Raw genomic sequence first — 25,897 nt, 5'->3', positions numbered from 1 at the left:
ATGGTCCCTCCTTGTATTCTTGTGCTGTACTAAGATGTGTTGAAACGTCATTTATTACCTGACACTGACACCTTTATTGCATCTCACGCAATATTTATAGCGCGTGAGTACCATCATTCACCCTTTTTGACAACAATTGTTAAGCTCACTTGATTAAAGACACAGAGCTTTTATCCTCTACTTTTCACTAACTACGAGACTGATTACACGTCATTCAAGTACGAGAATGATTAAACCCATTTAATCCACCTTTCAAGTTTTCATTGGCTATAGAGTTTGTGTTTGTGTGATCATTATTTCAGGGAATCACATGGCACTGAACGTTTGGGTGTCTAAGATAAATGAAGGAGAGACTGTATGAGTTTCAGCGACTCACTGAGCTTTAGAGAGAGAAAGCGAGCGAGTATTCTTAGAGAGAGAAAGCGAGCGAGCACTCGAAGAGAGAGAGAGGAATTTTAATTAAAAGAGTTGTTCTGCTATATGCTTAGTTAGATACAGAGATAGATACAGAGAGAGATTTAAGAGAGAGAGAGAGAGAGAGAGAGGAGGGGTTTCAGAGAGAGAAAGTAGAAATGGAGGATATAGAGGAAGAAGTGGAGGAGGTGCTGGGATCGAGCTTGACGATGGAGAAAGTGGCGGCAGCAAAGCAGTTTATAGAGAATCACTATAGAGCTCAAATGAAGAATATTCAAGAGCGAAAAGAAAGGTCTCTCTCTTTACATTACTGCTACAAATTCATTGATTAGTTAATTAGATTCTGAATAAGCTTGGTGATTTAGTTGAGCAGCTGTGCTATGCTGTGCTTGATTGCTCTTATTATGAAGAAAATTCTTGAATCTTACATTGTGCATCATTGGATGTAGTAGTTAAATTGATTTAGTAATTTGTTTTCTACTAATTGTATTTAATAAATTGGATGCTTAGGGATTTTATGTTAAGTTTTAATTAGATTAAATAGTGAATATACATTATTGGATTGTGTTATGGCTAAGCATGATTTATGTGTCTTCTTGATATCAGTTTGTTTTGTTTTGGAAATGAGAAAAAAGTAGGAAATGATTAAGGGAAGAAGATCTTTTCTTTTTTCTTTGGTTATTAAATATGTAGGGTGTTTTGTGAAGCTGATCTAGCGGGACTAAGATACCGATGCATCGCTATTATTCAACCCTAGTAGGTTGAAATGTACCTTTTATCAACCGAAATGGTGTAAGGTAGTCTAGTGCAGATTGTCAATGTATTTCTCCCTGGATGAATTGAGTTTCTTAGATCATAGAAAATTTTCTTCAGAGTTCACAATTTTGAAAACCCATGCTGATTGTCTAGAAGAGTCAACTACAACATCTGAGTGGCTGCTGAAAATTGTAGTTTAGTAGTTGATGAAGAGCCTGTCCTGAAAAGAGCTGCATTTCTCTGAAAAAAAAAAAAATTATCAGCAAAAATATACTTTAAGTACAATAAACTAGGCCTCCTTCTGCAACGCTGACATGAGACTCCTTTGCTGGATTGGTTTAAATAGGTTGTTTCAAGAAATTCCAGAAGAGTTTTTTCATACCCTACCCATTTAAAACTTGTTCATTTGTTGTTTTGTGATTGAGGCAGCTGCTGTTTTTTTTCCTTTTCTGGGTAATTTCTCATAATATGGATTATTTCTATCAATTCGGTGTGCATTTGATCATGACAACGAAGGGAAGTGTCTTCATTTTGTTTTTGACTACGATGTCTAAATACCCGATTTATTTAAAACCTTAGGATCTCTACCATCTGGATTTTGTAATAGTAGTTCAAAATCTTTGGCATATGTATTCTGCAATTAACAGCGAAGATTTTCTCCAGTTAAGTCAATTACTCTTGGCATTAAATTATATGGCTCATATACAAGGCACTTATTTTGTAATTTTACTTATTACTTTCATCTAGGATCTATTGCTTGGTGTAAGAGCTAAAGTCTCCTGCTTGCATTTGTAAAGGTGCAGGTTCAAATTCTGATAGCAACAATTTTGTTGAAGATTAGGATTTCTTTCCAAATTCTTCCTCTTGAGACCATCATGTCCTATCTGATGGACTTGAGATTTGTATGACTATCCTGACTAGGCTTCTATAGATTCTTCATTGTGGATGAATGACATAAATCTTTTGTTTCTTCTTGTTATTTTTTCCCTGCTACCTGGAGCTTTGTTCTGTTAATGGATATACTGCAAAAGATGAGTTTCCATCATCAAGTTGTGAATGGTTGTTTCTTGAAGATGACTTACAAGATGATACAAGATTTAACTTAAGACAGATTTTAGTTATCTACTCTTTAAAACCTTAATTCTGTAAATTGACATGTTCCCATCAGTTTATCCTGACCTGGCTCAAAACCTTAATTTGATGATGCTGTTTCTCAGTCATTGACATGCTTTGTTCAAAGATATAGTTCTGGACTTTACAGTCATGATTTACTTTCATTGCAGACGATGGGTGTTAGAAAGAAAGCTAGCTTCTTCTGACGTTCCCAAGGAGGAGCAGATGAACCTGATTAAAGACTTAGAAAGAAAAGAGACAGAGTTCATGCGACTTAAAAGGCACAAGATATGTGTTGATGATTTTGAGCTTTTGACCATCATTGGAAGGGGAGCCTTTGGTGAGGTTAGAAATGTGCATGATACATGGGCAGTGCACTGAACAATTCATCATTCATTAAATTCTCATGTTAGGCATTATATTTTGTCACCTTTTGCAGCTTTGAATATATTTGTTTCTCATGTTTTCTCAAACTACAGGTTCGATTGTGTCGGGAGAAGAAATCTGGCAATATTTATGCCATGAAAAAGTTGAAGAAATCTGAAATGCTAAAGAGAGGACAGGTGAAATGAGAACTACCATCACTGATCTATTCTGTGTCCCCAAGCCTATTCTGAGGAATGACTTGTTTCATCAGTCCCACTATTTGCACAATGTACTGCCTAGTCATCACTTTTTATTGCAGCAAGGGTTGTACAGTCCCTTTTTATCTGTCTTGCCCATGTGCATGTTTAAGTGGAGATGACTGATCTTTTTTATTTTTTACTCTGGTTACAATGGCTTGTTTTGGCACCTTTCTTTTTGTGTTTTTCCAGAGAAATTCTGTGGTGTTATCTCATATTACTCTGTACATTGCTTCTTTAATATTCTGAAAAAATATTTTTTTGCAACATAGGTGGAACATGTTAGAGCTGAACGGAACTTGCTGGCAGAAGTTGCAAGCCACTGCATTGTCAAACTGTATTACTCATTTCAGGATGCTGAGTATCTATATCTGATTATGGAATATCTGCCCGGTGGTGATATGATGACTCTGCTGATAAGGGAGGATACCTTAACTGAAAATGTGGCTAAGTTTTACATTGCTCAAAGTATCCTTGCCATCGAGTCGATTCACAAACATAATTACATTCACAGGTTAAATATTATTCCAGCTACATCCTTAAACTAATGCTTTTGACCGGGTTTATGTGGAGATTTTTATCACTTTCAGCTTTCATTTAAGTATTTTTCTCTTTCTTATTAAATTACTTTCGCTTTTCTTCCAGAGATATTAAACCTGATAACCTTCTTCTGGACAAAAATGGCCACATGAAGCTATCAGATTTTGGCCTGTGTAAGCCTCTTGATTGTGCAACTTTATCCGTGATCCATGAAAATAAAACAATTGATGATGAAAATATGACTGAACCAATGGATATCGATGGAGGTATTGCCGATGCGGACAATAAAAGTAGTTGGAGAAGCCCCCATGAACAGCTTCAGCATTGGCAGATGAACAGAAGGAAGTTGGTAAGGAACATACTTCTATTAGTATATTTCTCGAGGTGCTGAAAAAAACATTCCACAAGCATAAATATGGGCATGCCTAAAATTTTTGTGAAAGTATGATTGAAGTTTTGGAGCATAATTTTTAGATGATGCAACATTTCATCCTTGTTTTTGTGAAGAGACATCTAAAGCCATTGAGAAATGTTAGAGAATTTTATCCAGATTATTCTGTCGGATATTCAAATTTGGATGCAGCAATTGTTATTTGCTTTGATCTCTAATAACTCTTCATTTCCCATTCTTGAGTGCTTTGAAGTTGTTGTGAACTTGAAAAATTTCAGAATGCATTTCACCCATTGAAGGGTCCCCCTCCCCCCCTAAAAGAAATTAAAGTCACTCTGCTTCCAGGCTCTCAAAAAATGTTAGTGGTATTGATTGTGGATTAAGAGCGCCGCATGGCATCTAATGGTGCACGGACACACAAGTGCATGCAAAGTAGTAACTTAATTGATACCACTACTCTTAGAAACTCTATAACTTAGAAAGGAACATGAATGCACAATATATTTTCCATCAGCAAGCCTTATTATAAGTTGTGCACTTTCTTACATCCCCATAACTGTTGAGATTTTACAATGCTTTTTCCCCCAACCATTATGGCTAAAATCGATGTATCTTCTCCAAAAGGCATTTTCAACTGTGGGAACGCCAGATTACATTGCTCCTGAAGTTTTACTCAAGAAAGGCTATGGCATGGAGTGTGACTGGTTAGTTGACTTTATTAGTTCATTTATGTTTAAAATTCTCTTACAGTTACAAGTTGTAATTTGTTGTTGATTTTAGTTTCTATTCCTTTTTCATGGTTCATAGTCTTCTCACTTCCTATATGTTTTATAATAAGGAATGTCGTAGACCTTTCTTGATGCTTACCATGAATTTAGAAAATCTTTTTTACTGTTCTTAGAAATGCATTTGGTATCAAGTTTTCTAAATGGCAGTCATTTGCTCTTTATCTCATCTCCTTGTAGGTGGTCACTAGGAGCAATACTGTATGAAATGCTTGTTGGCTACCCTCCTTTTTACTCAGATGATCCAATAACTACCTGCAGAAAGGTAACTTGTTATATGCTTCTGTTTAGTGTTTCTTTCTCAGCTTCAATTGATCTTTGTCAGCTTTCTTTTTTCTCTACTCCTTGTAGATTTCCATGCAAACATTCATTCCAGTAAGTTCAAATTTCATCTTACAGGGCATAGCTCTTAAGCCATATATGCTCTAAGCTAGAATTTTCTTTATTTTGTGTTTTAAGCACGTGTCCAAGCCACTTCTTGTTTAGCTATTCTTTAGCATTTTTGGGAGAAATATTATACTGTAATTACATCATGGTGATTGTGCCATACCAAACTGTTTTCACTTCATAGATCATTATAAAACTGCTCCGTAGCTTTCTCTTGTGGTTTCAATCCATGCATCTTTCTTTGGATTTCTTCCCTCCTTTCAACCCTTATTCTCTTGGTGCTGTATGGATTCACTACTCTAACTGATGGTTGGTTCATTAATTGCTTTCAGATTGTTCATTGGAGAAATCACCTTAAATTTCCAGAAGATGCAAGGTTGTCACTTGAAGCAAAGGATCTCATTTGTAGGCTCTTGTGTGATGTTGAGCATAGACTAGGTACTGGGGGAGCAAATCAAATTAAAGTAAGAAATTTGAATCATCTTAAATATTTTCCTTCATTTAAACTGTACGTTCTTCCCTGACAGCTATTATAATTTCCCTGTATCAGGCCCATCCTTGGTTCAATGATGTTGCATGGGATAAACTCTATGAGATGGAGGCAGCGTTTAAACCAGAAGTCAATGGAGAACTAGACACTCGGAACTTTATGAAGTTTGATGAAGTATGAAACAGTTAGCCAATTTTTAATATTTCTTGACCAAACTCTTAATATACCACATCATCATTGTTATGTTCTCTCTCTTCAAATCAACAAATTTTCATTAGACCCACTTCTACTCATTTAGTTCCAAACAAGAATGACTGCATATTTTAATAAATCAACAATAGTTCTGATTCATAAATATGTAGATTTATGATGTGTGTTATTATGTCATGCTGCTTTGCACAGTGATATTTGTAAACAATTTCAGGGTGCAGTGCAGTAATGCATGCAATCAAAACTTTATCCATTGATGAGATATTTATGATGAAAACTGTGGACATTTTTTTAAATTCTGGGTTCCTCCTATTGATTCTTAGCGTTTCCTTGTATGAAATTTTGGTTACATTATAAAAAATGTTAGACAACAAATAATTTATGCAATCCGTATTCTCTTTGGCATATCTGCAAATAAACGTACTTTGAAAAGTTAACAATGTAGAGGAAGAGCATGCAGGCGAGGCACCTTGTTGTTTCTTACTAAGCAAAATCTTTATAAAATAATGGAAATGAAGGTCCACTTAAGCATGACCAGAAAAGAAAAAAAAGGTTCACTAAAGTTCAATATTGTTAGGCTTTCCTGCTGCTGCTTAGTCATAATAGATTTCCTGATTTCCTTGTTATAATTTTGTTTATGATTATGCCTTCCATGTATTTTATTATTTGTGTACTAAGATTTTTCAATTTTTATCAGTCAGATCCTCCAGCAGCAGCAAGAACTAGCTCAGGCTCACGGAAGGTTTGTTTTTCATGCTGGCTAGCCCATGTAATGCATTAACCTGCACTACAGTTGGTATTATCATATCATCACCATTGAGCTGAGATAATTCCACTTGGAAACTTTACGAGTGGATATCTGCATCTGCAAAGTAGATTGTTTACTGTCCCAGCATGAAGATAAAGGGAACATTGTGCCATGAGCCCAAGATCATTTAGTTGTTTGTGGACTTGACTTGACTTGAATGGCACCATGCATGCAATTATTTCCACTGATTCTTCTAAATATAGTAAAATGGAAATATTAAAGCGATTCTTGCTGTAGAATTTTCATCCCTCAATCTTTTCTTTCTGCAAATGTGCCTGGTGCCGTCTAGCTTTTATTATAGGATACTTGTATGCAAAAAACAAAAAGAGATACAAATATTGCTTTCCCTCTTCTGTCACATGAGATACTTAAACGTTCAATTGTTTTCACCATAGAATGATTGATCAAGGAAAAGAAGATTTTTCTTTTCTTTTCTTTTGGTGGTGTGTTGTATACCCCACTCTCTTTCTTTCTTTGTTCTTTTTTTGTACAGAATATGCTGGAGATATAAAAAAATATCTACTGCCATTGAACATGGTTTTCCTATGGATTATATTGTTTCTGAAATTTTTATCTTGTTTCCCATGTGTCTTCTAACTAATGTTACCTGCCCATCCCAATATAAGACTGCAATGTGTCATCTACTTCCTGTGAATTCAAAATCTATCCGTTTCCATGCAGATGCTTTTGACTCCCAAAGATCTAAGTTTCGTTGGCTATACATACAAGAATTTTGATGCTGTTAAAGGACGACATCATTTCGGTTTGTAATTTGACTCTGACTTGTCCATGCTATCTTATTCCTCTCATCCATCGTTGAAAAATTTTATGCTTTGCTAGTTGAATGCAAGAACTTATCTTTTGACAGGCATATGCAACAGTAACTTGTACACACATCCATGTACGCCCACTTATCTGGGATCATTGAGGATAGGAGTATCCTTTTTATCATGTTGCCAGTGTCTCTGAACCATGAGTAAATTTTATCTGAATAGCATGTAGATGATGGAATGCCAGCCTACCATCTTTATTTTGGGCTGGTGGATGGCCTTGTATCTGTACAAAATTTGAGTCAATTTTGATTTGAATTGGTCTGTCCCTGGCCTACAGTCCCTATGCTTTCTTGCAATGGATGGGAATGCATCTTAAAATTTTAGTTTGGAATGGAAAGAAATAGTCAATCCAACAATCTTGTTATGTATGTGGGAGGTATGATAGGAAGATTGGGTAGTGATGGGTCAAACAGTTCTGGATTCCATATTATTTGTGTGGTGAAAATAGAGAAGGCATAGTTGTGTGCTGTCTACAGTATCTTTACTTTAAAGCAAAGGCACTACCTTCATATTCTGCAGCGAGGTTTTGTCATATCTGGTAATACTTGACTGGATATCACCCAATATCCGGTCAAGTACCTGCAGATGTGGTAAATTGTTCACCAGATATGTTTCTATCTGTTATAGATCATGGAATGTTTGAAAATGCATTTAAAATCTGTTTAGCACAATTCTCGAAAGACATTTTAAGTTAGAGGCCTTCGCAACTGAAGCAAGGTATTGTGGAATTCACCCATTGTATTAGTATATAACCCCAAGTATCCTTCCCAGGACCTGCTGGCTAAAAGATATCCAGTGAGAGGTTGACTTTGTAAGCAAACAATACAAATTTTAGTGTCTTAGGACCACCTTTGAATCCATCCCTCAGCTTTAGGCACTAGCTCTTTTTATGGAGAAATCCTTGTAAGACTGTCCACTCATTGCAGATTGGTAGTTGAATGGCAGGCTCATATATTATGCATATTTGATAAAATTCTCAGAAAATTGGTCTTCAAATGATCGTGTCCTTTTATTCTGTGCTAAATATTTCATCCTTTTCAACCAGAGGTTTTACCATTAATGTAAGTCCAAAAATGAAAAAAAAAACTAAAACATGACAACTAATCTAGCAGTGATCAGAAGTGAAGTTTTCTAGGTAACGACTTGACTCTATGGGTAAATTCTGGTGAAAACGCATGAAGTGGAAACCAACAGGATGCAACAAAAATGAATATTTGCTAGGAAAGTAGGATGTCAAATCCAAATAAGAAACAGACTCAAATTTTCCAGGTTTGGAATCACAGTACTGCTAATGTTAAAGCTGTGGAATCATAAATGAGCACATGAAAAAGAAAACGGTGAAATTGGTTTATATGATCTTTAAAGGCTTTAGAGTTGTGTTTTGATTTCATTTGATGCACTGTCCAAGCTCTTTGGTGTTAATTTTTCAGTGCTAATGCTTGTGTACTCTCTTGAATGGGAAGAAACTAATCTTGCTTTAAACTATTTTGATGCTTGCAGATCCCAGAGGTAGTATGTCACCACAACGGCCATCCATCAATTCTATATTCAGTATTAGATCTTACTTTTTGCCTACTTTTTAGTAGTGGATGTCCATATGACTATTGGATTTTTAGAACTCTAAAATGCATTAAACTTGATCATTAATTTCTGTAGGTGATTCTGGGGCAGATTATACTACCAAACAGCCAGCCGAAGGAACAGAGGTGGAAATGCTTGCATCATCAGGCGATCTAATGTTACCATAATAAGAAAACATGGAAAACCTGCAATGTGGATGTCAAGTATGCCTACTTCAAGTTAGTTTTTCCTCCAAAATCTGGATCTCCCATGGTTCGGCTGCCACACAACTTCCAGAATCACTGCTTAGGTGTACAGCAGTAATTGAGAAACTTATAAAGCCCGCTGGTGGGTTGACTGGCAGGACAAGTGATTATTGCCAAAAAGGCTCTGTAATAGATTTAGAGCAGAAACTGATGCCTTGGCTGCCCAGGTAGGCTGCTGTAACACTTGCCTTCTCTAGTGGCAGTTTCTGGTCAAATTTTAATTGAAAACAGACTACCAAGAAACTCAATAGCTGGTTTAATGAACCGCCCCTTATTATCGTGTTTGTGTTATGTGTAAGCTTTTATGCAAAAAAATGAAATATTAGCAGTGGAGAAACTGATTGAGAAGCAGCACTGAGTGGCTGAAAGATGTTGTCTTTCAGGCGTTTATTAACCACTGAGGTGTTCATTAATGGCGGCTGTTCTGCATTATTATTCCAGCTTGTGTGATATAGTTTTTGAAGGTTCTAGATTAGTAATTTGAATCATCTTCTGTTTTGCCTTTCCTTTTTATGGTTTAAAGTTTAAACTCTCTTTGAAATCAACACCCTTTAAATTAAATACAGAAACTACAAGTAACTATTGTGTTTTTCTGCAATTTCATTTCAATGGTGAGCTATAAAGTGGTCATCCCTTCCCGTAAATCGACATTTCACTGTTCTTGAAAGAATGTACTCTGTGAAAAATTATTAGGTATGAATATGTTAGATACGTATGACTCAATTGGTGAAATAATATCTCTCTCCCCAAAAGCATGTTAATATTTACTGCCATATAAAAAAAATATTTTGTTGCAAATAAACAGGATGTTGAGGAATTATTCATATGTAAAATCATAATTTTTGTTACAGGTCTTTTCTGCATAAAAAGAAAATCTTTTATTACAATAAAAGTAGAAATGATGTAGATTATTCAAGAATAAAAGTCATTTACTTTATAAAAAGAAGATATCAATGAATTTCTATGAAATACATTTCTCGTAGCTAAGATTATGCATTGAATTTTTGGTAGTAGTAATAAAAAAAGTATCTGTTATTATTCCAGAAAAAATAAAACAAAAGGTACAGTAAAGCTAGGAATAGTCATTGTGTAAGGTCTATCCAATGTTAGATGTAAAGGCGCATAATAAATCTATATGAATATCATGAGCTGCTTCGTAATAAAACTTGTTGTTGCTAATACCTTCTTCTCAGTTCCTTCTTCTATAACCCAAGCTTGAAGAAGGAAGAGATAAGAGGGTTCCATGGAAAATATGGTCAGAAATCCATAATAGAATCCGACCACAACAACCAAATTAATTATCTTCATGCATAAGGATACTAGATTACCTAGTATAAAAGATTTCAAATTCATCACAAACCTCCTTTATTTTCTTTTCTATTGCAATTTCTAGATTATTATATGATGATTTTGAAACTTTTCATATATATAGAAATAGAAACAAATAGACTATAAACAACATATCTTATGTTAATGACACCAAAGAAAGGGGATATTAAATAAATGGAATTGAAATATGGATAAAATATAATGAAATAGAGTCATTTTGAGGTTCCTATAAAATGAGGCATGGAAGAAGTTTCGAGAATTTTCAGTATTTATGGGTCACTCGTATAAATGCAGAAATTCACGAGAATGTTGTATCCTATAGTTATATTACATTAATAAACAATATGTTTCGTTTCATCTGTCACCATGAACTTGCCTCCCAAGTCATGGAGGAACAAGCTAGTTCTGTTTCTCGGTGGTTTCCCTCGTCTACCTAAAACGCAGAATATCTTCACCATATTCAAATTCCCTCATCAGAAACATGTTTTGCATTCCTCGCTACAAAAGTCCTGTCATTGTAGCGTAACATCCACACACACAAAACAATGGAAATAGAGAGTGGAAAACTGATGCATGGAAAATCACTCAAAGAGACACACTACTGCTCTGCGGGGTCAATCTCCATGGATTTGGTGCGTGTTCTGTTTACTCCTTCGGCCCTCTTTGTTGAATCAAACTCAATTGTCCACTTCGTTATGTTCAAAAAAAAAAAAAAAAGTCATCATATGACCCTTAACTAAAGAAATCAAGAAAATCGAGCTTGATTTCACACACGTCTACCAAATTTTATGTGAAAAATGGGTTTTGTACAGCTAGGTTCCCCTAACTCCACCAAGGAAAAGAAAAGATTATAGGACTAAAAGTAGGTCAAATTTGATACATATTGCTTTACATGATTAACTTAGATTAATCAATTTAGGTGAAGATAAGCACCAAATCAAAGATTATGTCACACTCATGATGGAGTTGTACATCTATCATAACACTCAAAAGGTTTTAAAAATTGATCTGACCTTGTTGGTCTTTCAAATCCAGGTTAATTAATATCTAAGCTAGTCTAAATCAACTCCGTTAAAATTTACTCAGAGTGCAGGTCAGCGATTGCATGTTAAATTAACCTAATAGATAGATATTGGTTGGTGTCCCACGCTATGTTTTTGTCAATCAATTTTTTTTTTAATATAAACATTAATATTTTTAAAGAAACAAGAAAAATTTAAAACCCGAGTCATTGACATAACAATGTTTAATAAGTCCAATTAATTTAATAATATGATTAAATAAAAAGGCATTGATGGTAGATAAAGTGAGCAAAAACATGGCAAATATTAACTATAAAAAATGAGTTGTTAATATCATACTTGAAAATAAAAGAAAAAAAATTTGTTGAAGACTTATTCGTCGCTCTGCCATGAAATCCACCACACCATCAGAAAAAAAACTCATCGAGACGGTTATAATATCATTACAAAAGGTTGAATGACAACACTAAAAGAGGTCGCACAAGCTGTCACTTGAAAAGCAAACAAAAAAAATATCATGAAGTTTGTATTTCATGCTTTTATTTAATCCATTAATTTAATTTAATTCAAAAACAAATTATGAAAAAAAGCTAAATTTAATAAAGAACGACAAATAAAAAGACCTAAGATAACTTGAGTTATTTTTAAAATTAGTGAGAAATCCTATAGATACCAAATAAAAAAATAAGTGAGCCCAATATCCAATTAAATATATGCTGAAAGATGAAACAAAAAAAAAAAGATGAAATTTACAACTCATGAAATCATAGACTCAGACTCAATCAAGCAACTCAATTTTCAGCAAATATATTATTGAATGATGAAATCATAAGAAAAATATTAATTAAAAAAATTCCAGGGTAAAAGCATGGTAATCAAAATAATGATAATTAAATCTAATAGGAAAAAAACTAAAAGATGATGAAATTGTAAAAAAAAAAAAAAATAATTTTAAAAGTTATTCAAATAAAACAATAGCAATGAGAAAATGAGAAAATGAGAAATAAATTTGACAGATGAAAGAATTGATGAATGAAGATGGAACTGAAAAGCAAAATTTTAAATTTATAAATTATTTCAAATAAAATAAATAGTAATAAAAAAAATTTAAAAGGACATAGAGTTATGCACGAAAATTAAGAAGGAAAGAGAGACAAAAAGAGGTTACCAACACTAAATTGAAAATTAGTGGCTATGTTGTCTAATGATGGAGGAGCCGCCAAGACAATTCTAAAATCATTATGGAAGGAGGTGTTTGGCTTCTAGGAAACACTGTATGCATCGCTCGAAGAGTATTAATGTCTCCTATCCACGCTAGCTCGTACTTTGTACACACCAATTATTTTTTGGTTTTAAGTTATATTTTATATTTATTAAAATATCAAATTTTCCCCCGTCAACTTGATTATAACTAAAAAAAATGAAAATACAAAAAAAAAACCCCCTTAAAAATCAATTAAAGAATGCTTGTTTGTAAGGATAATTTAATTATCTTATTATGATTTTAAAAAGTAGAAATAAAAAAAAACTAGGACAATGATTAGATATTCCTTGTTTTTTCTAGTAATTTAGTCATTTTATTACGTGAAAAAACTAGTTATTCCCAATCAATTTAATAATAATTAATAAATCATGTGTTGGTTAAATATTTCTTGTTTTTTAGAGTAATTTAATCATTTTACTATGTAAAAAAACTAATTATCCCCAATCAATTTAATAATAATTAATAAACTCAAAAAATTTATATTAACCAACCAAAGGATTTTATTTGGAAATAGCAAATTCACCATTGCATTATTTAGTGCTATAGTACTTTTTATTTAATTTTAATTATAATTTGTTGTATTCACGTCCTTCTCCTTCTTTTCATTTCATTCTCTTCCTTTTTCTTCCCAAGATTGTTGAATGATAGAATCTTTCCTGATATTATTTAGAGGACGTAGCTCTCTGCTTTTTTTTGACGTTTATTATTATTATTATTATTATTATTATTATATCCTTATGCATTCGATGAACCGATGGAATGCAATAGATTTAGACATACAAAACTAAATTTTTAATTAGTAAAGGTAAGATAGAAATGTGGGTATGGAATAAGTTTCTCCTAGCATCTTACAGGTGCATGAAACTATAATATATAAATGAAGTTCTTGTTTAATTCTATACACCAAGCATTACTCGATAAAGTTTCTTCCTCTAATTAAAAAAGATTCGAATATTTTTAAAATTAGAATTTAAATTAAAAACATTGGGTAATGTATACACCCTTTGTTCCTATAATTTTAATTTGGTTCTTTGATTATCAAAATTGGGTCCTTTTTTTTAATTATTTGCTAGATTTTAATGCATAATTTTCCCATGTCTCGACACAAAAATTAATGATACACGATATTAAATATAAAAAATAATTTTAAAAGATGTAGTTTAATTATTCAGATTTTAGATTTGTTTTCTAGAGATTACTAAGTTTAAATTTCACAAACCTCAAGACCACTAAAATTTATATGGTTGTTAAATTTAGGAATTCGTGAGATTAATTGAGATATATGCAAGCTAACCGGAACATCTATGTATATATATATATATATATATATAAACAAAATTGGACCCTAGATGAAACTTATAGTAAAATAAAATAAGGGATCAAAAAGTTTGTACAAAAATCTATTAAAAAGTAAGATTAGAGGAATAAGACATGGCATTGACCCGGCAAAATGCGCAACGCGGAAGGCTTTATTTATTATTATTATTATTATTATATTTTGTCTTGAGGCGGTGGAATAATACATTCACAAGAGAAGTCACATTTGAAGGTTGTTTGTTGTCAAATTATTAGCGGTCACGGGAGATGAATTAGCATTTTTTTTTAAAATGTCAACAAATAACATAATCTTTTTTTTTTAAATAATGAAACAACACAATTCTTTTTTCTATTTAGAAATGTAAAAATTTCAAAAATCAACTATGATATTGTTAAAAATAATAATAAAAATATCAAAAACACATTGAAATTTTAATTACAATACTACTAGTATTATTAAAAAGATCTTAAAAAAAAACATCTAATAGGTGGACCAATAATAAGAGTTTGGGATTAAGTGTTTTGCTTCCCCTATAATCTCATGTTTAAACTCTGTGGTTGCTAATATTAATAGTTACTGGAAATTTACGTAGTTATTAATTTCAGAACCTATAAAGATTAGTCGATACATAAGCAAGCTGACCTGAATACTCCACGTAAATAAAACAACAAAAAAACTTTAAAAAAGTAGTTCACTCGAATTATTATTGATGATGTTTTATAATGTATAGTTAAAATCTTTTTATTGATTTTTTTATTAAATTAATAATATTACATTCGAAGCTTCTTCAGACCTCTTTGCTTATTATTTTTATATGCATTCGATTTTATTTTATTTTTTATTGTTGTGTTACAGGAAGTGACAGATTTAAAAGTCATGATTTTCAACTTCCACATATATAATCTGTACTATTACCAATATTTTTAAAAAACCATGCTAATAAACAAAAACAACCGGAAAAGAAAGCTTCCTATAAATCCAAGCATCTCTAGGCTCACGAGTTGCTACAATACTGTATTATTTTATGTGAAAAAATCATCACATAAGCTGACAAAACTCATTAATGTCTTCATGACCTCGCCTCATTTCAATTCCTGATAGAAGATACCTCGAGAAGTAGTCTGTTGATTATTTTATTTATTTATTTATTTTGGAATTTTGAGAATTGATTTAGAATATAAAGGTCTTGAAATTGCCATGTATCATGAATGAGCTCGAGCAGTTCATTTGGAGCATGGATGTGAAATATTTTTTATTTTTTTTAATTTATATTTAATTTTAGTATCAACGTATTAATACGAAAAACTTGAAAAAAAACACCATATTGATATTTTTTCCGAGAAAAAGGGATAGCAAATGTAGAAGGAAGCGGTCGATTATCACTTGCACTTCACGTAAAAAGGAAGCCAAAATCATCTTAAAATACAGCATGGCAATTTCCTCTTTTCCGCAAAAAGATAAAAAGCATTAATCATGATCTCAACTTTAAACTTGATTCTGCAGTTCAATTAAAGAAATTTAAATGGCAGCAAGGAAGAATGTCTATGTATTAAAGTGAAGAAACAAGCTGACAAATGGATTGGATTAGAGAGATAAAAAGGAAAAGGAGAGCTTTGGACGGGTGGAGATGCTTTAATATGCTCTTCAAGATTTGACACCTGTCCATTTCTCTCTGTTGTTAACTTTATTTTTCTTGATTTCCCATCTCGTCTCCACCCTCTTTCTTGCTCTTTCAGCTTCCAAGACTTAAGCATCTCCCAGATATTATTAAATAGAGATATGTCCAAGGGCTTGATAAAGAATCAAGCAAGCCAAGTCCTTTTATTTTAGCTGACAGTAGTTTTTAGATGGTAAGGTGAGCAAGCACTACTCTCCATATCTTGTTTCTTGATCTCTTTTTATGGTTCTTGGTTCTGAAGAGAAGTTGTGAAAAGCGAAAGCCTCATTTACAGTTGACACAATTACGTAGTGTAGTGTCTTTGTTTTTTTCTTCCTTGTACCTTCACTTTCCTTCTTGCTTTCAAGATTTAATTTTTGCAATTATTAGAGAGAGAAAGAGTGCTAATTTACAAGAGGCTGAGATGGGTTGCCTTAGATCCAGGGATGTGAGAAAGGGTAATATCTTTTTTAGGGTTTTCTTGTGATTATTGGGACTTTCAGTTTTCTTGGGTTCTTTCTCATGACCTTTTTTTATTTCTCTTTCTTGTGTTTAAAGACAAGGGGTTGGCTTCCAATTTAGTTGCTCGCTCTATTTTTCTTCTTTTTTTTGAGATTTTGTTCTTTTTCTGTGTGTGGATTTAAAGTTACTTTCGTGGTTGTTTCTCTCTCATTGTAGTTGATGGTGGTAGATAGAGAAGACTCCAGAGAAGAAGTTAATGAGGCCATTAACAGGTCTAGCCCATCTACCTAGAGTCTCTAATTTCCACTAAAGGAAATTTGGATCCATTGCTGTTGACCAGATCTGACTTAACCATTTCACTTTCATTAACTTTTAACCCACCCATATCTTTGCATCCTCTGGATTTGCCTCCTGATTTAGTTCAAGTATTGAACTTTGTTTTACCTTTTCCTCAAAGGCATGGAAAATGGTCTGTCAAAACCTCTTGCTCACATTCCAAAATCATTCTTGATAAGTGAAGGGTTGTTAATTTTAGTTGAATAATGACAGGCTGTGTGATCTTGGAGGGGTTAGAGGGTAACTTTTTGTACTGCCCAGATAGTGATTTTGATGGAGGAGATGTATCCGGCGGTTGCAGTGCCATTTAGAGTAGGTAATTCAGCCTGTGAAAGTCCATCCATAGATACCCAAATGGATATCACAAGAATTTTAATGGCAGACACGGCTAGCTTATTATCTGATACTGTAACTAAGGTTCCTACTGCTGGGGATAAGGATTGTAATTGTGGTGATTTAGACAATGAAGTTAAAGATACAGCGGCTCCAGCTTCAAAAGAGGACAGGGGAGGAAGAGGAGCCCCTTTGTTGGATATGATCTCTGAAACTGAAAGAAATTGGGTTGTTGGCGATGATGGGATAACACGGGAAAGTGAGGAAGAGGATTCTTTGTCGTTGGAGGGTGATCCAATTCTTGATGGTTCTTGTTCTTTTTCAGTGGCTAGTGAGACAAGTAGCTTATGTGGAGAGGATCTCTTGAGTTTGGAGACCACCTCTGAGGTAGGAACACTGAGTTCTGTAGAAATTAAAAAGAGCATTGGTGGTGTTGATATTGCTGCCAAGACAGCAGATTTGGGGGATTCAAACGTTGACACTGTTGTGAGCGATCCCCCTTCGGTGGCAGGAAGTGTTGAGGAAGAGGCTGGGGATGGATCTGATGCAAAGACATCTTCTGTGGTTCTTCAGTTGACTCTGGAAAGAGGGACCAGTGGAACAGTCTCAAGAAGTGTTTTTGAAGTGGACTATGTACCCCTTTGGGGATTTACATCTGTTTGTGGAAGGAGACCGGAGATGGAAGATGCAGTTGCTACTGTGCCTTATTTATTAAAATTTCCTATTCAAATGCTGATTGGCGACCGATTACTTGATGGAATGAGCAAGTATTTGCCTCACCAGACTGCTCATTTCTTTGGAGTTTATGATGGTCATGGAGGCTCGCAAGTAACTTATCCTTTTTTTCTATGCTGCGTTGATTTTCTTCCTACTTTTAAATCATGTTGTTGCTTCCTTTCTAGAAGTGATTAGTTTACTTTCTGGTGGCTTTCTTTGTTTAGGTGGCAAATTATTGTCATGATCGTATCCATTCGGCTTTGTCCGAGGAGATAGAATTTGTTAAGAATGGCCTGAGTGATGGAAGTATTAAGGATAGTTGCCAGGAGCAGTGGAAAAATGCTTTCACCAATTGTTTTCTCAAGGTTGATGCTGAAGTCGGAGGAAAGGCTGGTGCCGAACCAGTTGCCCCAGAAACTGTTGGTTCTACTGCTGTTGTGGCCATTATTTGTTCATCCCACATCATAGTAGCAAACTGTGGAGACTCACGAGCGGTTCTTTGTCGCGGGAAAGAACCAATGGCATTATCAGTGGATCATAAAGTAAGAGCCTTTTACAACTGTAAGCTAGGATATTTTAAGTTTTAATGGTAGTAATAGACAGGAAAGCTGTTTCTTGTTCATTTGATTCTCTTGCTAAATCTAATCTTAGCCAAACCGAGAAGATGAGTATGCAAGGATAGAAGCAGCTGGAGGCAAGGTCATACAGTGGAATGGGCATCGTGTCTTTGGTGTTCTAGCAATGTCAAGGTCCATTGGTATGTTTTTCTACCCTGAATTTTTTCTGTTTCTTCTCTAATTAAGCCATGGCATCTGTCAGCAATATCCTTATCTGGTTTCTTTTGCATCTAAGTTAGTATTGTGCTCCAAATGGCTAATTTTGAAGGCAAGCATAAAATGACCACATTCACTTTCAAAAAGGACTCCATGGCATCCAATGACTATTCGACCATAGCTGTCTTTTCCCTCATCGTTGATTGTCTCTGGTAACAATTTAGGGGATGCATGTTCATAATCATAAGAGACATGGCAAGTTCGTACTTACTATCAATGAGATGCTTGGACATTCTTGGTGATCAGAAACAAATATTCCTGGATTAATTTTAGGTGTTGGAACCTCTGGAGAATATGTCCAAGTCTGAAAGAATTTCCTTGTCCATGTCATCAAAGACAAGTAAATAGAAATACATGGTATTTGTAATGCTAGGATAAGCAAGTGATCCATCAATGCCTGCTAATAATTTTTACATGTTAAATTTCTCTTTTTCCTACTTTGTTTATTTTCTTGGATAGCGAGTTCTTTGATGTTGAGGTGTTTTTTGGCCAGTTCAAGGACTTGATGATTATGGGCATATAAATTTGTTAGTCTCTCTTTATGAAAATAAATGGATCATATAGCCTAAAACGTTATGAATCATTCTTGCTTTTGGATTGCAGGTGATAGATATTTGAAACCATGGATTATTCCAGAACCCGAAGTTATGTTTATTCCCAGGGCAAAAGAAGATGAATGTCTCATTCTGGCAAGTGATGGTTTGTGGGATGTCATGTCAAATGAAGAAGCATGTGATCTGGCACGCAAACGAATACTTGTCTGGCACAAGAAGAATGGCGTTGCGCTCTCCTCCTCAAGGAGCGAGGGAATTGATCCTGCAGCTCAAGCAGCAGCTGAGTTCCTCTCAAACCGTGCCCTTCAAAAAGGAAGCAAGGATAACATCACTGTAATCGTGGTGGATCTGAAAGCGCAAAGGAAGTTCAAAACCAAAACATGACAGTATTCTTTTGGCAGCTCATTTTGTACACTTCTCATCTGGTACGATATAGTGTTGCCCGTCTGTTTTTCACTTGGGCTTTATTGCTAAATGGAATTAGATGCCTGTATGTATCTGTAGAACTCGCAGCGTCCTAGACCTCTTCTTTAAACTGAAGAGTTGCCATCTACTGGCTAGTTCTGGCTATGTAAATCTCAGCTGCTTGTTGTAGGATAGGAGATCGCAACGGTTCCTTCTTATGACATTATGGGCAAGTGTATTTGTTATGCCTCCGAGTTGGAAAAGAAAACAAATTGCTCTGTGAGGTATTAACTTCCTCTTATTTTAAGCATGTTGAGCTTCTTATAAAGGAATTAGATAAACTTTGGAGGTAGTTGCCGGTTTTGATGATGCCCGTCATCTCACTTTCTGGAGTTTTTTCACCTAGCTATTATGGAATTTATGATCATCCTAATTAGTTCTACTGAAGCAAAAATAGCATAGAAGGCTCTGGTTGAAGGCAAGGAATGCGTGTAAATTGGGCGACACAGAAGTTTCAGGTCATTGGCAGTGGGTTAGGGCAGCTCAGCAGCTTGATGCTTCTCTCTTTTTCAGTCATCTTGTACCCAAATGAATCGACAACATGTTAGTAGCTTGGAGGTGGGATGCATGCCGGCCAGCCATGTTGTCAGGTTTCAGTTAATGAGTTCTCGATGTCCAAGTACCAAACAAATTCAGATAAAAAAAATACAGCACCTTCGTTTCTGTGAACCTGTGATTTGCAAGTTTGATGATACACTGCCGACTACTTCGTTGGTAATGATCAAATATATCAAGTAGTTGATGAAGTCTCTTTACAGGCTTATTTTTCAATACCAAGTTCTTATTTTGACACACAGTCCATTATTTTTCTTCCTCGAAACATAAAGCCAAGACGCAAGCATGGGGAATTCATCCCTAGTATTTCCTGAAAACCAATTCTTTCACCACCTCGCCAAGGTTTGTCTCCTTCTGGATGCTTTGAACCCAATTTGCATTGATGTGCACCCGCTCAATGCTCTGCTTCAAGGTTCTAGAAATGGCAGGCTTCGTGCGGCTTGCAAAGAACTCCTCTACCTCCTTGGCCTTCTCAAATGAAGCAAACTGTAGAAGGAGGGAACAGCATAAGAACATAATTTCAGAAAAATTATTGTCCAGATATAAAATATTTACACTAGAAAAAACCAAAAGAAAATAAAGCTAGAGAAATCAATAGTATGAGAGAGAGGGGGCGAACCGGTGAGACAATCATGTTGACAAAGCGAGCTAATAAAAATCCTGAGCCCCAAGTTTTTGAAATGTGATCCCATTTATCCTGCGTACAAATAATATAACAAATTTTATTTTATTTTTTAAAAAAGGAATAAGAGGAAACAAAACCAATTAGATGAAAAGCAGGTTTCGTATTGTTCTTCCAAGTAAGAGTTGCAAGATGGTAATTCTGTGAACAACTCGTGTGCGGTGTCTTGGAACTACCCAATGTTGCAGATGTTCATGCTCACCAAACAACTTTACCATAAAGCTTCCCGATGCTTCTAGAATGACTAGCTTAGTAGGTATTACCTTCAGCCAAGCCCAAGCTGTTTCACGTCCTTCCTTGCTAACAGCAAGTCCAAAAACAGCATCTTGACTACGAACCTATATAAATAAAAAAAATGCACCCGTTAAGCTTCAAGAGATTTTACTTCTAGATGTGAAATGCTGACCTCAATAATTGTTCAAAAAAAAAAAAAAAAACCTCTGATGTCAACAAAAAGTTGAGAGCTTCAAGAATTATGTTTGGATCTGGACAAGATGCTATTGAACCTGCAAAGCATTAAAACATAAATTTACCAGAAATTTAATCGTTCATATATCAAGCATTACTTTAGCAAAAGACAGTAAATACCCAGAATGCGCGTTTTCTCCTGGCTTAGATCAGTCTCTCTATAAACCTGTAGAAGAGAATCATAATCTGATCTGTTTGAAGTGCTGACTCTCTGCATTACAGCCACATATGCTGCCTGCAACCATAGTCATTGGCCATTAGGCACTATAAATGGAGGAACACTTGAATTTAATAATAAACTGCAAAAAGCTTACAAACCTTTCTTATATCAGGTGGGAGGAGTGGCGTATTTCTGTCCTCTAAAAATGCATGAAAGCGCCTACTTGCTTCATCCAGTGTCAGATCATGTCGAAAATAAGCAAGGGCAGTCAAAACTTCTCCTCTTATCATTGCATCCAAATGGCTTTCGCCTTGCTTAGGGTCCCAACCAAGCTTCCTGCAAAGACAAATTGAACATTGGAAAAAATGGGAGCTAAAAGCATAAGAATTAACGAAAAATTATGCTTCTGGAATTGATAATGCTAGATATTTAGACCCATACACACACACATACATATTTTGCTTGACATATGTATTTATATAGCTTGAAATTTTGTTCCCTATGTGTTGGAGAATCCCTCCAGAACCAAACCTCTTGGTAGTCTTATACAAGCTTCTGTACCTATTTTCTTGCAGATTATGGGAAGTGACTTTGAATCTTTTTAGTTATGTTTTTATTCACAATACTTCACAAGAACCTTAAAAGTGCAGATTTGATGTTTTAATGAGTATGGTGAGCATGATCTTGGATCCACATTTTGCTTGGGCGCCACTTATTGCAAATACATGTTCCAGTTGATAGGGTGTACATGCTATAATTTCTAGTCGGTAAAACTTACTCTGCAGAAAACTGGAGAAGATTGATAAAAAATTGGTTAATGTCATCCTTTAGATCAGGGGTTGCATCTGCTGCAATCCTTCCAACTTTAGAACTTATCTGTGAAGAGAAGGGATCTTGATCAGGACTAATAAAGTATTGAAATAATTGAGATGAAAGATATATGTTGAGGTAAAAATTACATTAATCAAGTTAGATAGCACAATATACTCAAGTTCCTCTCTGTAAGCACCCATCAGTGTAAGCAAAGAGGTCAAAGATTGCTGACGAGCCATACAAAGGGCAAATGAATCATCCAAAATGCCTGTTAAAAGAATAACTGGGAGTTATTTTTCTCTTTTTCTTCACTTGTCAATGAGAAGCAAGTAGTAATCCAAATTACCAAATCTGTCTGTTTCAGTGAGGTTCTTCTTCTCTATAGCACATCCAAGTCTAGCTCTGAGCTCCTCATCATACTTAACCCTATAGAAACCTGTCTGTTCCACATTAACTTTAATCCAAGAACTTCCACTCCCCACCTGGCAGGAACCCAGGAGTTCCTTGACATCTTTAGTTTCTGACTTTGTTTGCAATAAGAAACTCTTGCGTGCATCGTATGAACAGCAGCATAAGGTTATTGGGACAATCCATTGTCCATCTCCAGGGGCACCACTTGACAGGAATTGTGACTGCCAATTGTTACATTTGCTTGTTAGAGAATGAGTCTTCTAGAAGACAAAACATTTGAATTGAAGTAAATTCAAGCTTTAAAAGAGAGAACAATAAAATAAATGTGTTGAAAATCAGAAAAGAAAACCTGTTCAAATTCCAATTTCTGATCCTTGAGTTTGACAGATACAACTGGATATCCTTGCTGCCTCGTCCATGAATTCATTAGCTTGTTCACAGGTTCACCAGATCCCTCCTCAAGAGCAGCCCATAAGTCTTCTGTCTTTGCATTTGAGTACGCATGCTTTTTTATGTATGAAGCAAGTGACCTCTGATTTATATAGACAGGGCATAATTAATTAATTAAATCATGTTCACCTATAACATATGCAAGTGCGAGCATGCATATGCATTACTCCAACAACAATAAGCTACAGTAATTGAAAATAAAAAGGTTGACTAAAAAGGATCAAGAGGCATGTTATGACAAACATTTATCAAATGAGCAACACATGCTATGCTTCTCTATGTCTCTGTTATATAGATGAAAATAGATACAAGAACAAAGATATAAAAGGCTGCTTCAATGGTAAAGATAAATCTTGAATTATGTCATATCAAAATATGAACCTGAAAGCTCTCGGCACCAAGATAGCTTTGTAGCATCCGGATAACAGACGCGCCCTTTCTGTAGCTTATTGCATCAAAAATTTCATCAATCTCAGAAGCATGATTTATGTCCACCTGTAGACAAAATTTTGATTGAGATAAGAAATGCTAGAATGAAGTGATGGTGTGGAAAAAAAAAGTCCATTTACCTCAATTGGGTGGGATTCTGCAAGGCCATCCAGCTTAAGACCCTCCGTACATTCATCAAGAAACTGGGTCCATATTTTCCAATCTGGGAACAAGCTATCAGTAGCTAGATAGCTCACCTGAACACATGCAAATCATTTATACATGATGCATTAACTAGCATCTGCTGCAACTGGTGTAAGAATAGAGCAAGAAATATACCCATGTAGCAAAACCCTCGTTTAGCCATAAATGTGTCCACCACTCCATTGTTACAAGATTGCCAAACCACTGGTGTGCTAGCTCGTGTGCCACAACAGTAGCAACCTGGACAACAACCAAATTGAAAATAATCAAACGTCTCACCCAAAGCAATCATACATTATGTCAATAAAAGTCTGACATCCAAAACCAATTTTAGTTAATGGACTTACCCTCTGCTTGTTGGCAGCAGCAGAATGCTGATCATCATAAAGCAAGGCTGTTTCACGGTATGTAACTAATCCATAATTCTCCATTGCCCCAGCAGCAAAATCAGGGATTGCAATCATATCCAACTTTGGAAGGGCGTATGGCACAGCAAAATACCTGTGCCAATCAGAAGAGTTGGTTTAGCTTTGACAATCAAATAGAGCACTATAAACAACAAATAGGGCAAGAACTTTATGCCATAGGTAGTATAGTTTTTCGTTACTATTGATCTGTATCCCTCTGTTGACAGCAGACACCTACAGCTAGTGGTCAAAACAAATCGGCTAAGACATAGTTTCAAACTAGTAGAAGCATGAACGTTAGTGATTTCCTTTCTTATCCATCCAATTCTGTTTAGAATCGAATTTTCAGTGAGCTATTGCAATCTTACCTCGCTGGCCCCACACCTATTTAGACTACCCCGTCACTTCTTTACCCCCGTAACTTGAATCTAATCACTCTACTGGACTGCCATACACGGCTAATGATCAATTAATTGAAAAGGTTACTAATGAGGGTAAAACATACCCTTTAAATAACTCAAGCGTCTTCACAGCAACATGCAATGCAAAGTTCCCTTGTTTTGTTTTCCCAACTTGACAATATACACGAACTTTCACCCCTGTGAAAATTTTTATAACATCCCATCATCAAAACAGAAACATTAACAATCATAAAAATCAATTCAAATCAGAGAAAAACAGCACCATCAGATGTATGATCTTCCACATAATCAAACAGGCCAACGACAATTGCAACCAAATAAGTAGACATGATAGGCGTTTCTTGATATGAAACCGTCTTCAAATCTCCATTCACTTTCTCCTCGATAATCGGCATATTAGAAAGAGCCACAAGTTCAGCTGGCACTTCCAATGTGATCTTGAATGTAGCCTACAAAACACCAGCAAACAACCATTAATAAAGAAAAAATAACACACTCACTCCATTTTTTGGGTTTTAAATTGACAGACCTTGCAAGCAGGCTCATCCCAACACGGAAAACATCTTCTAGCATCAGCAGGCTCAAACTGCGTGACGGCCATGTTCTTCTTCTCTCCATTAATCTCATAAGTACTAAACGCAACCAGAACAAAAAATCATAACATAACTAAAAAAAACTTACGATTTATTAACCTTTTTTTTACCTTCTGTAAAAACCTTTCATTTTGTCATTCAAAACACCATCAAATACAATGTCAAGAACTCCAATCCCAATCGGAAGCGTTTCCGCAAATTCCAACACCAATATCTCATCTGCTTCAACCAAGTCAACTTTCAATGGTTGCAAAACCTGCTTTAATTGTTTTAATTGATTAATTAACAATCGCATTAATATTATTATTTATAAAAAACGACATCGGATGACGTCGGTTACCTTGGAGGAGGAGGAGTAGGAGACGGAAGCAGAGTTGATGGAGAGGTCAGCAGCGTTGAGGACGATGAAGTTGGTGTTTTCAACGATATCGAGATCGATCGCGACGGAGCCAGCGAAAGTGCAGGCGGTTAAATCGGGTTTGAGGCGGATGTCGTAGCGTTTAGGGATGGCGAATTTTGGGAGGCGTGCCTGTCCTTTGAACTGATCCATTTTTCTGTTTGTATGTTTGGGTTTGAGAGAGAGAGAGAGAGAGAGAGAGATAGAGAGTTAGCGTGTGAGATGAGTGGTGAGGTTAACCGGCGGAAGGGTGGGAATTTATAAGCGTGATTGAGAGTGTGGTAATGTATGTTAATAATATTTTTTTTTAGTTTTTAAAAATTTATTTTGATATTAGTATATTAAAATGATATAAAAAATACATATTATATTTAATTTTAATAAAAAAAATAAAATTTTTGGAAACGCGGTTGAACCGCGTTCCCAAACATAATCTATAT

The 25,897-nt window shown here is 35.1% G+C and overlaps 3 protein-coding genes across 6 annotated transcripts; 2 read left to right on the top strand and 1 right to left on the bottom strand.

Moving 5' to 3' along the window:
• Window positions 1–338: 338 nt before the first annotated feature.
• Window positions 339–9,616, top strand: LOC118030758 (uncharacterized). Of its 2 annotated transcripts, XM_035034995.2 has the most exons (13): window positions 342–706; window positions 2,454–2,628; window positions 2,763–2,846; window positions 3,179–3,420; window positions 3,552–3,795; window positions 4,462–4,541; window positions 4,803–4,887; window positions 5,342–5,473; window positions 5,560–5,673; window positions 6,407–6,451; window positions 7,199–7,280; window positions 8,851–8,901; window positions 9,007–9,616. In XM_035034995.2, the coding sequence occupies exons 1-13, from the start codon at window positions 573–575 to the stop codon at window positions 9,096–9,098; spliced, it is 1,560 nt and encodes a 519-aa protein (XP_034890886.1). In that variant the 5' UTR covers window positions 342–572; the 3' UTR covers window positions 9,099–9,616. The 2 variants fall into 2 exon arrangements, with proteins under 2 accessions (XP_073266111.1, XP_034890886.1); XM_073410010.1 differs by lacking the exons at window positions 8,851–8,901; window positions 9,007–9,616 and adding an exon at window positions 7,386–8,841 and having other exon boundaries at window positions 339–706.
• Window positions 9,617–15,651: 6,035 nt separating this feature from the next.
• Window positions 15,652–19,807, top strand: LOC118030756 (protein phosphatase 2C 50). 3 transcript variants are annotated; one of them, XM_035034990.2, is made up of 5 exons: window positions 15,652–15,959; window positions 16,445–17,725; window positions 17,839–18,156; window positions 18,266–18,371; window positions 19,051–19,807. In XM_035034990.2, exons 2-5 carry the CDS (start codon window positions 16,838–16,840, stop codon window positions 19,383–19,385), a joined length of 1,647 nt encoding a protein of 548 aa, XP_034890881.1. In that variant the 5' UTR covers window positions 15,652–15,959; window positions 16,445–16,837; the 3' UTR covers window positions 19,386–19,807. The 3 variants fall into 3 exon arrangements, with proteins under 3 accessions (XP_034890881.1, XP_034890880.1, XP_034890883.1); XM_035034989.2 differs by having other exon boundaries at window positions 15,652–15,964; XM_035034992.2 differs by having other exon boundaries at window positions 15,652–16,224.
• A 296-nt stretch (window positions 19,808–20,103) lies between these two features.
• LOC118030755 (aminopeptidase M1) lies at window positions 20,104–25,685 on the bottom strand. The gene is made up of 19 exons (XM_035034988.2): window positions 25,401–25,685; window positions 25,171–25,316; window positions 24,997–25,099; window positions 24,730–24,916; window positions 24,551–24,644; window positions 23,986–24,139; window positions 23,774–23,878; window positions 23,575–23,691; window positions 23,387–23,500; window positions 22,905–23,087; window positions 22,491–22,776; window positions 22,291–22,412; window positions 22,110–22,207; window positions 21,490–21,667; window positions 21,292–21,406; window positions 21,142–21,209; window positions 20,967–21,041; window positions 20,641–20,718; window positions 20,104–20,507 (listed from the first exon to the last, which is right to left on the bottom strand). Exons 1-19 carry the CDS (start codon window positions 25,608–25,610, stop codon window positions 20,322–20,324), a joined length of 2,619 nt encoding a protein of 872 aa, XP_034890879.1. The 5' UTR covers window positions 25,611–25,685; the 3' UTR covers window positions 20,104–20,321.
• Window positions 25,686–25,897: the final 212 nt, after the last annotated feature.

This window comes from Populus alba, chromosome 6 (assembly GCF_005239225.2).
Source record: "Populus alba chromosome 6, ASM523922v2, whole genome shotgun sequence".
NCBI classification, from domain to species: Eukaryota; Viridiplantae; Streptophyta; class Magnoliopsida; order Malpighiales; family Salicaceae; genus Populus; species Populus alba.
The sequence above is the reverse complement of the archived record's forward strand: the minus strand, read 5'-3'. Positions and strand labels throughout refer to the sequence as shown.